We start from the raw sequence: 16,827 nt of genomic DNA, 5'->3' as shown, positions 1-16,827 counted from the left end.
TTTAATGAAGCGTGAGGGAAATTCCCGTCTGACCAAAAGACGATGAGGACCCGCCCAGACCAGACCCTTACTGTGAGCTGCCCAGGAGGAGACACATCATCCGGGAACAATTGAGGGACACAGCGACTGAATTTCAGTAAGTCAATTTAAATGAATTTGTATCAATATAACATAATAAAATTAAACCAATAAAACTGAACAATAAAGAGGTACCCATAGTCTTATGAGAAGGCTATTCACTAGTCTTATGGTGAGAAGACGATAAACAGTGAAGAGGCGACTCCGGGATGCTGACCTTCTAGGCAGAGTTGCAAAGAAAAAGCCATATCTCAGACTGCCCATCTTAATCTTTTATTTTTATTGGCCAGTCTGAGATATGGCCTTTTCTTTGCAACTCTGCCTAGAAGGTCAGCATCCTGGAGTCGCCTCTTCACTGTTGACGTTGAGACTGGTGTTTTGCGCGTACTATTTAATGAAGTTGCCAGTTGAGGACCTGTGAGGCGTGTCAAACTAGACACTCTAATGTATTTGTCCTCTTGCTCAGTTGTGCACCGGGGCCTCCCACTCCTCTTTATATTCTGGTCATAGCCAGTTTGCGCTGTTCTGTGAAGGGAGTAGTACACAGCGTTGTACGATATCTTCAGTATCTTGGCAATTTCTTGCTTGGAATAGCCTTAATTTCTCAGAACAAGAATAGACTGACAAGTTTCAGAAGAAAGTTATTTGTTTCTGGCCATTTTGAACCTGTAATCGAACCCACAATTGCTGATGCTCCAGACACTCAACTAGTCTCAAGAAGGCCAGTTTTATTGCTTCTTTAATAAGCACAACAGTTTTCAGCTGTGCTAACATAATTGCAAAAGGGTTTTCTAATGATCAATTAGCCTTTTAAAATGATAAACTTGGATTAGCAAACACAACGTGCCATTGGAACACAGGACTGATGGTTGCTGATTATGGGCCTCTGTACGCCTATGTAGACATTCCATTAAAAATCAGCCATTTCCAGCTACAATAGCCATTTACAACATTAACAATGTCTACACTGTATTTCTGATCAATTTGATGTTATGTTAATGGTGAAAAAAATTGCTTTTCTTTCGAAAACAAGGACATTTCTAAGTGACCCCAAACTTTTGAACGGTAGTGTATATACAGTTGAAGTCGGAAGTTTACATACACTTAGGTTGGAGTCATCAAAACTCGTTTTTCAACCATTCCACAAATTTCTTGTTAACAAACTATAGTTTTGGAAAGTCGGTTAGGACATCTACTTTGTGCATGACACAAGTAATTTTTCCAACAATTGTTTACAGACAGATTATTTAACTTATAATTCACTGTATAACAATTACAGTGGGTCAGAAGTTTACATACACTAAGATGATGGTGCCTTTAAAACAGCTTGGAAAATTCCAGAAAATGATGTCATGGCTTTAGAAGCTTCTGTACCTGTCGATGTATTTCAAGGCCTACCTTCAAACTCAGTGCCTCTTTGCTTGTCATCATGGGAAAATCAAAAGAAATCAGCTAATACCTCAGAAAAAAATGGTAGACGTCCACAAGTCTGGTTCATCCTTGGGAGCAATTTCCAAATGCTTGAAGGTACCATGTTCATCTGTACAAACAATAGTACGCAAGTATAAACACCATGGGACCACGCAGCCGTCATACCGCTCAGGAAGGAGACGTGTTCTGTCTACTAGAGATTAAAGTACTTTGGTGCGAAAAGTGCAAATCAATCCCAGAACAACAGCAAAGGACCTTGTGAAGATGCTGGAGGAAACAGGTACAAAAGTATCTATATCCACAGTAAAACGAGTCCTACAGTTGTGGTCAAACGTTTTGAGAATGACACAAATATTAATTTTCACAAAGTCTGCTGCCTCAGTTTCTATGATGGCAATTTGCATATACTCCAGAATGTTAAGAAGAGTGATCAGATTAATTGCAATTAATTGCAAAGTCCCTCTTTGCCATGAAAATGAACTTAATCCCCAAAAAACATTTCCACTGCATTTCAGCCCTGCCACAAAAGGACCAGCTGACATCATGTCAGTGATTCACTCGTTAACACAGGTAAGAGTGTTGACGAGGACAAGGCTGGAGATCACTCTGTCATGCTGATTGAGTTAGAATAACAGACTGGAAGCTTTAAAAGGAGGGTGGTGCTTGAAATCATTGTTCTTCCTCTGTTAACCATGGTTTCCTGCAAGGAAACACGTGCCGTCATCATTGCTTTGCACAAAAAGGGCTTCACAGGAAAGGATATTGCTGCTAGTAAGATTGCACCTAAATCAACCATTTATCGGATCATCAAGAACTTCAAGGAGAGAGGTTCAATTGTTGTGAAGAAGGCTTCAGTGCGCCCAAAAAAATCCAGCAAGCGCCAGGACCGTCTCCTAAAGTTGATTCAGCTGCGGGATCGGGGCACAACCAGTGCAGAGCTTGCTCGGGAATGGTAGCAGGCAGGTGTGAGTGCATCTGCACGCATAGTGAGGCAAAGACTTTTGGAGGATGGCCTGGTGTCAAGAAGGGCAGCGAGGAAGCCACTACTCTCCAGGAAAAACATCAGGGACAGACTGATATTCTGCAAAAGGTATATGGATTGAACTGCTGAGGACTGGGGTAAAGTAATTTTCTCTGATGAATCCCCTTTCCGATTGTTTGGGGCATCTGGAAAAAAGCTTGTCCGGAGAAGACAAGGTGAGCGCTACCATCAGTCCTGTGTCATGCCAACAGTAAAGCATCCTGAGACCATTCATGTGTGGGGTTGCTTCTCAGCCAAGGGAGTGGGCTCACTCACAATTTTGCCTAAGAACACAGCCATGAATAAAGAATGGTACCAACCCATCCTCCGAGAGCAACTTCTCCCAACCATCCAATAACAGTTTGGTGATGAACAATGCCTTTTACAGCATGATGGAGCACCTTGCCATAAGGCAAAAGTGATAACTAAGTGGCTCGGGAACAAAACATCAACATTTTGGGTCCATGGCCAGGAAACTCCCCAGACCTTAATCCCATTGAGAACTTGTGGTCAATCCTCAAGAGGCGGGTGGACAAACAAAAACCCACAAATTCTGACAAACTCCAAGCATTGATTATGCAAGAATGGGCTGCCATCAGTCAGGATGTGGCCCAGAAGTTAATTGACAGCATGCCAGGGCGGATTGCAGAGGTCTTGAAAAAGAAGTGTCAACACTGCAAATATTGACTCTTTGCATAAACTTAATGTAATTGTCAATAAAAGCCTTTGACACTTATGGAATGCTTGTAATTATACTTCAGTATACCATAGTAACATCTGACAAAAATATCTAAAAACACTGAAGCAGCAAACTTTGTGAAGACCAATATTTGTGTCATTCTCAAAACTTTTGACCACGACTGTATATTGACATAACCTGAAAGGCCGCTCAGCAAGGAAGAAGCTAGTGGTTAAGAGCGTTGGACCAGTAACCGAAAGGATGATGGTTCGAATCACCAAGCTGACTAGGTGAAAAATCTGTTGATGTGCCCTTGAGCAAGGCACTTAAACCTAATTTCTCTTGTAAGTCGCTCTGGATAAGAGCATCTGCTAAATGTAGAAAAGAAAGAAGCCACTGCTCCAAAACCGCCATAAAAAAGCCAGACTACGGTTTGCAACTGCACATGGGGACAAAGATCGTGTTTTTTGGAGAAATGTCCTCTGGTCTGATGAAACAAAAATAGAACTGTTTGGCCATAATGACCATCGTTATGTTTGGAGGAAAAAGTGGGTGGCTTGCAAGCCGAAGATCACCATACCAATCGTGAAGCACATGGGTGGCAGCATCATGCTGTGGGGGTGCTTTGCTACAGGAGGGTCTGCTGCACTTCACAAAATAGATGGCATCATGAGGAAGGAAAATTATGTGGATATATTGAAGCAACATCTCAAGAGATCAGTCAGGAAGTTAAAGCTTGGTCGCAAATGGGTCTTCCAAATGGACAATGACCCCAAGCATAGTTCCAAAGTTGTGGCAAAATGGCTTAAGGACAACAAAGGCAAGGTATTGGAGTGGCCATCACAAAGCCCTGACCTCAATCCTGTAGAAATGTGGTGGGCAGAACTGAAAAAGTGTGTGCAAGCCAAGAGTGTGCAAAGCTGTCATCAAGGCAAAGGGTGGCTACTTTGAAGAATCTCAAATATAAAATATATTTAGATTTGTTTAACACTTTTTTGGTTACTACATGATTCCATATGTGTTATGTCATAGTTTTGATGTCTTCACTATTATTCTACAATGTAGAAAATAGTTAAAATAAAGAAAAACCCTTGAATGAATAGGTGTGTCCAAACTTTTGACTGGTGCTGTATATACAGTGCGTTCAGAAAGTATTCAGACCCCTTGACCTTTTCCACAATTTGTTACGTTACAGCCTTATTCAAAAATTGATGAAAGACAAATGTTTTCACATCAATCTACACACAATACCCCATAATGACAAAACGAAAATAGGTTTTTAGATTATTTTTTGCAAATGTATTACAAATAAAAAACAGAAATATCACATTTACGTAAGTATTTAGACCCTTTGCTATGAGACTCGAAATTGAGCTCAGATGCATCTTGTTTCCATTGATCATCCTTGAGATGTTTCTACAACTTGATTGGAGTCCACCTGTGGTAAATTAAATTGATTGGACATATATAAGGTCCCACAGTTGACAGTGCATGTCAGAACAAAAACCAAACCATGAGGTCGAAGGAATTGTCTCTAGAGCTCCGAGACAGGATTGTGTCGAGGCACAGATCTGGGGAAGGGAACCAAAACATTTCTGCAGCATTGAAATTCCCCAAGAACACATGGCCTCCATCATTCTTAAATGGAAGAAGTTTGGAACCACCAAAACTCTTCCTAGCTCTGGCTGCCCGGTCAAACTGAGCAATCGGGGGAGAAGGACCTTCGTCAGGGAGATGACCAAGAACCCGATGGTCACTCTTACAGAGCTCTAGAGTTCCTCTGTGGAGATGGGCGAAACTTCCAGAAGGACAACCATCTCTGCAGCACTCCACCAATAAGGCCTTTATGGTAAAGTGGCCAGAAAGAAGCCATTCCTCAGTAAAAGGTACATGACAGCCAGCTTGGAGTTTGCCAAATGGCACCTAAAGACTCTCAGACCATGAGAAACAAGATTCTCTGGTCTGATGAAACCAAGACTGAATTCTTTGGCCTGAATGCCAAGCGTCACTTACGGAGGAAACCTGGCAACATCCCTACGGTGAAGCATGGTGGTGGCAGCCCATGCTGTGGGGATGTTTTTCAGCGGCAGGGACTGGGAGACTAGTCAGGATCGAGGCAAAGATGAACGGAGCAAAGTATAGAGAGATCCTTGATGAGGTCCTGCTCCAGAGCACTCAGGACCTTAGACTGGGACGAAGGTTCACCTTCCAACAGGACAACGACCCTAAGCACACAGCCAAGACAACACATGAGTGGCTTTGGGACAAGTCTCTGAATGTCCTTGAGTGGCCCAGCCAGAGCCCGGACTTGAACCCGATCCAACATCTCTGGAGAGACCTGAAAATAGCTGTGCAGCAATGCTCCCCTTCCAACCTGACAGAGCTTGAGAGAATCTGCAGAGAAGAATGGGAGAAACTCTCCAAATACAGGTGTGCCAAGCTTGTAGCGTCATACCCAGGAAGACTGGAGGCTGTAATCGCTGACAAAGGCGCTTCAACAAAGTACTCAGTAAGGGGTCTGAATACTTATGTAAATGTAATATTTCTGTTTTTATTTTTAATACATTTGCAAAAATTTCTAAAAACCTGTTTTTGCTTTGTCATTATGGGGTATTGTGTGTAGATTGATGAAAAAAAAACAATTGAATGAATTTTACAATAAGGCTGTAACATAACAAAATGTGGAAAAAGTGAAGGGGTCTGAATACTTTTGGAATGCACTGTATATATACACTGCTCAAAAAAATAAAGGGAACACTAAAATAACACATCCTAGATCTGAATGAATGAAATAATCTTATTAAATACATTTTTCTTTACATAGTTGAATGTGCTGACAACAAAATCACACAAAAATTATCAATGGAAATCAAATGTATCAACCCATGGAGGTCTGGATTTGGAGTCACCCTCAAAATTAAAGTGGAAAACCACACTACAGGCTGATCCAACTTTGATGTAATGTCCTTAAAACAAGTCAAAATGAGGCTCAGTACTGTGTGTGGCCTACACGTGCCTGTATGACCTCCTTACAACGCCTGGGCATGCTCCTGATGAGGTGGCGGATGGTCTCCTGAGGGATCTCCTCCCAGACCTGGACTAAAGCATCCGCCAACTCCTGGACAGTCTGTGGTGCAACGTGGCGTTGGTGGATGGAGCGAGACATGATGTCCCAGATGTGCTCAATTGGATTCAGGTCTGGGGAACGGGCAGGCCAGTCCATAGCATCAATGCCTTCCTCTTGCAGGAACTGCTGACACACTCCAGCCACATGAGGTCTAGCATCGTCTTGCATTAGGAGGAAGCCAGGGCCAACCACCTAATGGCAGTCAGGCTACCTCTGGCGAGCACATGGAGGGCTGTGCGGCCCCCCCAAAGAAATGCCACCCCACACCATGACTGACCCACCGCCAAACCGGTCATGCTGGAGAATGTTGCAGGCAGCAGAACGTTCTCCACGGCGTCTCCAGACTCTGTCACGTGCTCAGTGTGAACCTGCTTTCATCTGTGAAGAGCACAGGGCGCCAGTGGCGAATTTGCCAATCTTGGTGTTCTCTGGCAAATGCCAAACGTCCTGCACGGTGTTGGGCTGTAAGCACAACCCCCACCTGTGGATGTCAGGCCCTCATACCACCCTCATGGAGTCTGTTTCTGACTGTTTGAGCAGACACATGCACATTTGTGGCCTGCTGGAGGTCATTTTGCAGTGCTCTGGCAGTGCTCCTCCTGCTCCTCCTTGCACAAAGGCGGAGGTAGCAGTCCTGCTGCTGGGTTGTTGCCCTCCTACGGCCTCCTCCACGTCTCCTGATGTACTGGCCTGTCTCCTGGTAGCGCCTCCATGCTCTGGACACAATGCTGAGAGACACAGCAAACCTTCTTGCCACAGCTCGCATTGATGTGCCATCCTGGATGAGCTGCACTACCTGAGCCACTTGTGTGGGTTGTAGACTCCGTCTCATGCTACCACTAGAGTGAAAGCACCGCCAGCATTCAAAAGTGACCAAAACATCAGCCAGGAAGCATAGGAACTGAGAAGTGGTCTGTGGTCACCACCTGCAAAACCAGTCCTTTATTGGGGGTGTCTTGCTAATTGCCTATAATTTCCACCTGTTGTCTATTCCATTTGCACAACAGCATGTGAAATTTATTGTCAATCAGTGTTGCTTCCTAAGTGGACAGTTTGATTTCACAGAAGTGTGATTGACTTGGAGTTACATTGTGTTGTTTAAGTGTTCCCTTTATTCTTTTGAGCAGTGTATGTATATATTATGTCCCCTCCTCTACTAAAACCAAAGTTGTGCCGCTGTATTTTAATGACCATCAAAACTAAACCAGTATCTGTTAGCAAAATAACTGTTAGAGAGACATAATTTTGTTGCATTTTTTAATGTTTAAAACCATTTAAGTCAACACCGATGGGATTCAATGCCGTCAGGAATAAGTATCCCAAAATCCCAGTAGCCTACAATACATACATGGTCAACAGTTTATCACTAGATGGGAGGGGAGGGAGGGCAATGACAGTGCTAAACGTCAGAAATAAAAACAAACACTATAGGAAACCTCCCCATCTGCAATTCACTTACATCACATACAAGCTTGGCATAATGACCTATACCTAACAAGGCAAGGAGGAAAGAATACAATGCTATACAGAAAACTGATCAGATGAATAAGGAGCCTACTGTAAATGTCCCTACTGTACCTTTCACACAGTGAGTGCTTAGTGAGTGGTTAACTAACATGGGCTTGTGGTCTGGTGAAACATTGTCCATACCCTGATGAATGGCACTAACAGTGAGGTCTAATGTGAATAGGTAAGAGGGTAAAGAGAGTGATGATGGCGCACCTGTTAAAAGTGGCTCCCATCGTCAACACTCACAGGGCTACGAGGAGGTGCTATTCTAATGTCTCCAACAATTAGGACAGGAGTCAAACCACATCATCAGCACACTGTAAATAATGGACTTCATTATCATAGCTTTTTTCACTGGATCTCAAAGCACCACTTGTACTAGCTTGGTCACTGACAGTGCTTAAGATATATTTTTCATAAATACATGGTTCTTATAGTGTGCTATCAATCAATACTTTATAGAATAGGCAGGCAAGTGATATTGAACAAACATTCTGAAAAAAACTAAAACAAACATCTAATACAAATCAACATTTTCACAGATTCACCTTTTGCACTTTAGCAGATAGAAAACGAAGACCTGTGACGTATGAGACCATGATGGAGGAATGGTAATAGCTGACCCCGCTTCCCCCGTAAAGTGGTTTTCACAAAGCTTGAATTGCTGTGGTTGAGTGGAAAAAGTAGGCACCACCATCTGCACATACACAGCATTGATCAAATAGCACCAGAGAGGTTGTTAGGGGCAACCTTTTATCCAGCATGGCTGTCAGTGTCATTAGAAATAAACAGCAGTGTGATTATAGGAAGCCTGGTGTCTTGGCGAGCTTTAACTTTGGACAGCTAGTGAACAAAGAAGAAAAAGGATGAAATAGAGGCAAAATGTCCGTTTTTTTTTGTTGCAGAAGGTTCTCCCTGCTGCAATGGATTGTGCATACTTTGTGTCAAAGGTGTTCCGACTGAGGGGGGTGAGGAGATGAATGGTTTAACCCTACAATACCCTCTCCTTTGACTTCTGTGCATTCCATCAGCAAACAAGCTAAGATCTAATAGTCAATATTTCAGAGATTACAGTAGTGTTTTAGCTCTAGACACAATTGAAAATGTATAACATTAACAACAAAAACATTACAATACAAAAAGTGCAGCAATGAGACAAAGGAAGATTGAAGTGAATTTGTTCAGCTGAAACTTCTGTGGTAATACTGACCAGAAAGACTGGGAGGATAATATCTAGAACTCACAGCTGTTTAAAGTCATACAAATACTGCAAACTGACTTAGAGAGGCGAAAAGGTCCTCTGAGTTACTTCAACAATACTATTCTAAAGCCTTAAAAATATACCAAATGCATTCCTTCCATCACTTATAGGATGGAAGGAAAACAATAAAGATGTATTTTAGTTAAAAATGCCACGTCTTTGACAATGATTCAATGCGTTGTCTCCATAGTTCATAAAAACGACATTTATCACTTATTGGAAACAATGCGTGTCAAGAAGGTCCATTAAATAGCAGCTACATCAAATGCCACATGACTGCAATCCACAGTTCCTCTTGTACAATTTAAAGCCAAAATGTAAACAAAGCCTAAACTTAAACTGGATATAAATATATTTATATCACAAAACAGTAAAACATCAAGCGCTGTCTAAATTCACTTGACTCTTCCTTTTAAAAAAATATGAAGATGGCATATAATGGCATGTAGGTCATACAAAACAAAACATTGAGTGCTATCTATTTTATTTATTTGAATGAGGTGACAGAGCTGTTAAATATGGATGGAGTGTTTTTGACCAGGGTGCAGTTGAGTCAGGGAGAAGGACCACAGATGAAGCTCCCTCCGTTGGTTGTGTTGGTTTGTCTGGGAGCTGGGGTGGATCCTCCCGCTCATCTCCTCCCTGGCTCAGCTGACAGGAGAGCTTAACCCAGGCTGGTGATGTTCGACCTACCACCAGGGGGCGCCGCGATGCGCTGGGTGTTGCGGCGAGGAATATTATCATCAACTTGCGCACCTGGGCATGAGAGATAGAGAGAGAGAAAAAAGTATGTAATCTTAAGGGGGATTTGAATGAGACTTCGCTCTGATTTTCCTGACAAGAAAAACAACATATTTGTAACAAATTAAATATATTGTAAATGCATGCCAAATGATAATACTTGTGTGCCAACACATCCTAGTATTATGCTATTCCTACTGATATTCCATGTGAGAGCTGTGAGAGACATTTTGAGCTGTGCTCACCAGACAGGCTGAAGCCAGACTGGTGCAGGTTGCGGACTGGCTGAGGACCCTGCTGCTGCTGCTGATGCTGCTGCTGCAGCTTGGCTGGAGAGGTCTTCACCGAGGTGACCGGAGTCATGACCTTAGGTGTCACATTCTCACACACCGGCCCGTCATAGAGACCCCTGGGGACACCCCTCAGCTCCGTCAGCTGGGAGGAGACAGACAGAGAGAGAGAGAGACAGACAAGATGACAGCATCAGTTCGGCTGTTCTAGTTCTGCTATCATAACTATCAGTTGGAATGGTCATAAACAATCAATAATCTATTCTATGTCAATTTCACGGCACTATAGACTCACCCTGCTGCGAGCCTTTATTCTCTTGTAGACATGGTCAGGGAAGGGCTTGCGGCTCACATAGCGCCCACAGCCCTCAGTGGTATGGAGGTTTCCCTCTTCCAACACGATTTTGCCCTGGCTGATCACCACCAGGGGAGCTCCACGCACCTCAATGCCCTCGAAGATATTATAGTCCACAGCCTGCAGAAGAATAGCTCTGATGAGAACAGTGACAAATAGACTGACACAGTACAAGAGGGCAAATAACATAGAAAGACAACGCCAAGCCTACTTTCATATGCACATTGCAAAACAAAACAAAAAACATTTAAGAAATGTGAGGCCTTTTTCCATATGAACTTCAGTCTGAGCCTTAGTCGTTCAATGACTTGTGCCAGCATGGTGATGGCCATCAATCACATCAACATAGATGCCTGGAGAGAGAGACTGACTCACTGGAACACAGTGGGTCACTGTCACATTCAGCTGACAAATTAATGGGAAACTAGTGCTGATGTAGCCAGCTAGCTCCTCTAAATGAAGAGTAGTGATGACTCAGAGTGGGGGGGAAAATAATGTATTATTGTCACACCAGATACAGTTGAAGTCGGAAGTTTACATACACTTAGGTTGGAGTCATTAAAACTTGTTTTTGTTAACAAACTATAGTTTTGGCAAGTCGGTTAGGACATCTACTTTGTGCATGACACAAGTAATTTTTACAACAATTGTTTACAGACAGATTATTTCACTTATAATTCACTGTATCACAATTCCAGTGGGTCAGAAGTTTACATACACTAAGTTGACTGTGCCTTTAAACTGCTTGGAAAATTCCAGAAAATGATGTCATGGCTTTAGAAGCTTCTGATAGGCTAATTGACATCATTTGAGTCAACTGGAGGTGTACCTGCGGATGTATTTCAAGTCCTACCTTCAAACTCAGTGCCTCTTTGGTTGACATCATGGGAAAATCAAAACAAATAAGCTAAGACCTCAGAAAAAAATGTGTAGACCTCCACAAGTCTGGTTCATCCTTGGGAGCAATTTCCAAACACCAGAAGGTACCACGTTCATCTGTACAAACAATAGTACGCAAGTATAAACACCATGGGACCACGCAGCCGTCATACCGCTCAGGAAGGAGACACGTTCTGTCTCCTAGAGATGAAAGTACTTTGATGCGAAAGGGTGCAAATCAATCCCAGAACAACAGCAAAGGACCTTGTGAAGATGCTGGAGGAAACAGGTACAAAAGTATTTATATCTACAGTAAAACGAGTCCTATATCGACATAACCTGAAAGGCCGCTCAGCAAGGAAGAAGCCACTGCTCCAAAACCGCCATACAAAAGCCAGACTACGGTTTGCAATTGCACATGGGGACAAAGATCGTACTTTTTGGAGAAATGTCCTCTGGTCTGATGAAACAAAAATAGAACTGTTTGGCCATAATGACCATCGTTATGTTTGGAGGAAAAAGGGGGTTGCTTGCGAGCCGAAGAACACCATCCCAACCGTGAAGCACGGGGGTGGCAGCATCATGCTGTGGGGGTGCTTTGCTGCAGGAGGGACTGGTGCACTTCACAAAATAGATGGCATCATGAGGAAGGAAAATTATGTGGATACATTGATGCAACACCTCAAGACATCAGTCAGGAATTTAAAGCTTGGTCGCAAATGGGTCTTCCAAATGGACAATGACCCCAAGCATACTTCCAAAGTTGTGGCAAAACGGCTTAAGGACAACAAAGTCAAGGTATTGGAGTGGCCATCACAAAGCCCTGACCTCAATCCTATAGAACATTTGTGGGCAGAACTGAAAAAGCCTGTGCGAGCAAGGAGGCCTACAAACCTGACTCAGTTACATCAGATCTGTCAGGAGGAATGGGCAAAAACTTTTTGTGGGAAGCTTGTGGAAGGCTACCCGAAATGTTTGACCCAAGTTAAACAATTAAAAGGCAATGCTACCAAATACTATTTGAGTGTAAGTAAACTTCTGACCCACTGGGAATGTGATGAAAGAAATAAAAGCTGAAATAAATAATTCTCTCTACTATTATTCTGACATTTCACATTCTTAAAATAAAGTGGATGTTCCTAACTGACCTAAGACAGGGAATTTTTACTAGGATTTCATGTCAGGAATTGTGAAAAACCGAGTTTAAATGTATTTGGCTAAGGTGTATGTAAACTTCCGACTTCAACTGTAGATGCAGTGAAATGTGTTGTTTTACAGGGTCAGACATAGTAGTACAGCACCCCTGGACCAAATGATGGTTAAGTGCGCCTTGCTCAAGGGCACATCAACAGATTTTTCACCTTCAAGTTACTGGCCCAACGCTCTAACCGCTAGGCTACCAATCTATCTGCATGAGCTGATCTGTGACAAGTCATTTCAGGTGAGTAGATTTTTACTTGTTGGGTTGTCTCAAAGCTTCGTAGGAAAAAGAGCTTCAATGTTTCATATGAAAATGTGGAAGAATTTCACGGTCCAAACTGAAAATTTTGATCGGAAATTGAGTCCTACATACAGTAGGTGTGACTAAAACCATGTATAAATACCATGACATGGTCAGTACAGTGTGGGTTGGCCCTTACCACGTTGTGGCTCTTGGCAGAGATGATCTTGCTGACGTCTGGGTCCCACAGGACCAGGTCGGCGTCAGAGCCCAATGCGATGCGGCCCTTACGGGGGTACAGGTTGAAGATTTTAGCTGCATTGGTGCTGGTCACAGCCACAAACTGGTTCTCGTCCATTTTTCCAGTAACCTAAGGGAATCAGAAGACAAGGCGCTATCACTTCCTGACTAACAAAACAGCTGCAAACATTCACTTGACCAACTGAGACAACCACTTGATGACATTAATCACTGTGGCACAAACAGGGAAAGTAGATTGATTGTTAATACCACAACATCGATATCTATTTACAATAACAGGATACATGTGTGACTGTGGTATGGTTGATTGTAGGAAACTGGCAGAAAAAGGTCAGTAGACTGTGCCTCACCACACACTTGTCCCAGATGAGGGAGAGTCTCTCCTCAGTGCCGTTGGTGCCCTCTGGGATGAGGGTGAAGTTGTCTTTGCCCACGGCACGCTGGGAGGTGTGGAACGTGCAATGAGCACTACCAGTCACCTGCAGGTCACCACTGGAAAGGAACAAAGGATGGAGGGGGAGAGTGAGAGAGACTACTGATAGGTCTTATGTTTGATGATTTTGTCTTGAGTGATGACTTTCCAGGAGGCTAGGATGACATACCACCCTCTGGTGGAAGATGTGTGTAAGTAACACATGATTACTGCATAGCTCTGTGTTGAGTAGAGGTCCATAGTATAAATGGAGCACCTACCAGGAGAGCAGTGAATTGAGATAGTCGGGGGTGGTGGGGTCGGGGCTGAGGGGTGGGGAGGTGATGAAGGCAGCTGCCTTGGCCCAGTTCTTACTCCAGTAGTGGGTGCCGTCCGTGCCCAGGCTGGCAGAGATGGGCTCTCCATACACCACAGTACCTAGAGTACCCCAGAACACAGCAAAACACTAGGTCAGCATGGCAGGGAGAGTTACAGTGTTCAATATACCTCAGAGTGCTCGTGCCTAGGGCTGTGGCAGTCACGAAATTTCGTCAGCCGGTGACTGTCAAGCAAATAACTGTCGGTCTCACGGTAATTGACTGTTAATTAACATCAACACATTTAGCATCTCCTGGCTTCCACACAAGCCACTGATGCAGACCTTAGGAACATCTACATTTTTAAAAGTCTCTAATAAATCCATGTAATATAGCCTACACCCAGTGGTGTAAAGTACTTAAGTAAAAATACTTTCAAGTACTACTTAAGTCGTTTTTTTTTGGTATCTGTACTTTACTATTTTTATTTTTGACAATTTTTATTTTTCCTTCATTACATTCCTAATGAAAATAATGTACTTTTTACTCCATACATTTTCCCTGACACCTAAAAGTACTCGTTACATTTTGAATGCTTAGCAGGACAGGAAAATTGTCAAATTCACGCACTTATCAAGAGAACATCCCTGGTCATCTACTGCCTCTGATCTGGCGGACTCACTAAACACAAATGCTTTGTTTGTAAATTACGTCTGAGTGTTGGAGTGTGCCCCTGGCTATCCGTAAATTAAAGTATGAAGAATACAATTGAACAAAGCTGAATAGAAAGGATATTTTCTCCAAACGATTTAAGGGTGTGCGCACATACGGCTATTCTGTGTTGAGCGGTTAACAAAGAAATTGGTACTCCTATATGCTTAATTTAGAGTTATTAATGTAACTTTAGTTGTTCTACAAACGTTGGGCTATATGTTTTGATTTTTAATACATTTTAAGGCTGCATGATGAGACTAATGATGATTTGAAAAAAGTTGCTTGAAAGGCATGAGCTCTGCTTAGTTTTTTTGCGCAGGCTGTACACACTACATCAGTTACTCATTCACAATTTGACAAGCACTTGATAATGCCTAGAATTTAATTGCGGCATCCCCTTTGTGTGGCCGTAATGCACCCTAAAAAAATCCATGCCTTTTGCGGCCAGCGGCCGTTGTGCCCTTCTCTCTGAATGCTGAGCACTCCGAATCACCTCTCACTCACATGGCTCTCCATCAAGTGATCAGGTCTTTCTCACAGGCTACAAGTGAAGACAGACATATCGGGGACGCAACTGCGTGCGTCTTTATCCAATTCTGAGGTGCATATTGAAGATATTGGAAGAACTGTCCACATTTACTTTGTCAGCCAACAAGATGAGTAGGCCTAACGAACAGCAAAAGCACTAGCCGATGTCAATCTAATATCCCCCATAGTACAAAGGTCGACCTATTCTATTCTGTGCGAGAAAAAAACATTCCAAACATAGTCTGGGACAGTTGTGGGGTGCAATAGATCCCAAATTAATACAACCACTTTTTACACAATGTGGCTGATGCAACAGATCAGAACATTTAGCTTAAAATGTTGATAAACTATTAGGCTATTTCTTCACATTATATGCTCAGCAATGTGCAAATGGTAGTAGGCTATAAGCGTGAATGTTCCATTAGCGGGAAAACACCATTATCAAAAGTGACTGCAAATGCAATTATGCATGTAATGCTTTTATTATAAAGGTGCATTTTTATGGTGAAAATTATCTTCCCCAAACTTGAAACTCATGCGCTGCTTATATATGCCAGTTAGGCTCTACACCCCTTGTAAAGCGGATGAATGTGCTTAATTTTAAAGAAGTTATTTGGCCACTTTAGTTGTGATACAAACCTTATAAAAACATATAAGCGTATGGGCTAGGCTACATCAGGTGTGCGACTATGATTAAAAAAAGTAGCAAAAAAAAGGCTTTGTTTCTTATGCTGGGCATCATTCACAAGTGATAATATATAATTCACAAGTGATAGGCTAATATTGTCACCCATCAGACATACTAAATAATATATGTGTGAAATTTGTTTTGATTTAGAATGGACCATTATCATGCACCTGTATCGAAATAGGGGCAGCGGAAAAAATACATGTAATCTATGCACTTAAATAGCGAATGGAGGACGCTTTTCGCGTGGTTCATTTTCATCCCAGCCAGGTAGGCTATGTTGTAAATATAAGCAATGTGCTTAATATTAGGAAAGTTGAGAAATAAATATAGTAGGCCTAGCCTATAGAAAGCTGATGGGATCCTCCTCTTTTTAGTAGAGACCATCACTCTGTTTTCTCCCACAAATCCATAGCCTATAGAAATGTTGCGCAACATGAGCTCTCAAGTGCTTTTTTAAATATTTTTTTTAGGGGGTAGATCAGCTTTAATATTGCAGATAGATTGTAACTTCCATCAATGTAATTGTCTGCATCACTTCCAATCCCCCATATGTTTTTTTTCTCTCGCAAATACAGTTGAAGTCGGAAGTTTACATACACTTAGGTTGGAGTCATTAAAACTCATTTTTCAACCACTCCACAAATTTCTTGTTAACAAACTATAGTTTTGGCAAGTCGGTTAGGACATCTACTTTGTGCATGACACAAGTCATTTTTCCAACAATTGTTTACAGACAGATTATTTCACTTATAATTCACTGTATCACAATTCCAGTGGGTCAGAAGTTTACATACACTAAGTTGACTGTGCCTTTAAACTGCTTGGAAAATTCCAGAAAATGATGTCATGGCTTTAGAAGCTTCTGATAGGCTAATTGACATAATTTCAGTCAATTGGAGGTGTACCTGTGGATGTATTTCAAGGCCTACCTTCAAACTCAGTGCCTCTTTTCTTGACATCATGGGAAAATCTAAAGAAATCAGACAAGACCTCAGAAAAAAATGTGTAGACCTCCACAAGTCTGGTTCATCCTTGGAAGCAATTTCCAAACGCCTGAAGGTACCACGTTCATCTGTACAAACAATAGTACGC

The 16,827-nt window shown here is 42.4% G+C and overlaps 1 protein-coding gene across 1 annotated transcript in view; it reads right to left on the bottom strand.

The window, feature by feature from the left end:
- Positions 1 to 8,186: 8,186 nt before the first annotated feature.
- LOC121530854 (dihydropyrimidinase-related protein 2) overlaps positions 8,187 to 16,827 on the bottom strand; it is a 34,012-nt gene continuing 25,371 nt past the window's right edge. Inside the window, exons 9-14 of the mRNA XM_041836144.2 lie at positions 13,767 to 13,923; positions 13,424 to 13,565; positions 13,012 to 13,182; positions 10,433 to 10,612; positions 10,093 to 10,282; positions 8,187 to 9,862 (exon numbers count right to left, since the gene is read on the bottom strand). Coding sequence (XP_041692078.1) covers positions 9,771 to 9,862; positions 10,093 to 10,282; positions 10,433 to 10,612; positions 13,012 to 13,182; positions 13,424 to 13,565; positions 13,767 to 13,923 — 932 coding nt within the window. The 3' untranslated portion in view covers positions 8,187 to 9,770. The remainder of the gene's footprint in view (positions 9,863 to 10,092; positions 10,283 to 10,432; positions 10,613 to 13,011; positions 13,183 to 13,423; positions 13,566 to 13,766; positions 13,924 to 16,827) is intronic.

This window comes from Coregonus clupeaformis, chromosome 18, assembly GCF_020615455.1.
Source record: "Coregonus clupeaformis isolate EN_2021a chromosome 18, ASM2061545v1, whole genome shotgun sequence".
In the NCBI taxonomy this organism is placed as follows: Eukaryota; Metazoa; Chordata; class Actinopteri; order Salmoniformes; family Salmonidae; genus Coregonus; species Coregonus clupeaformis.
Note: the sequence above shows the minus strand (reverse complement) of the source record. Positions and strands in the feature narration are given on the sequence as shown.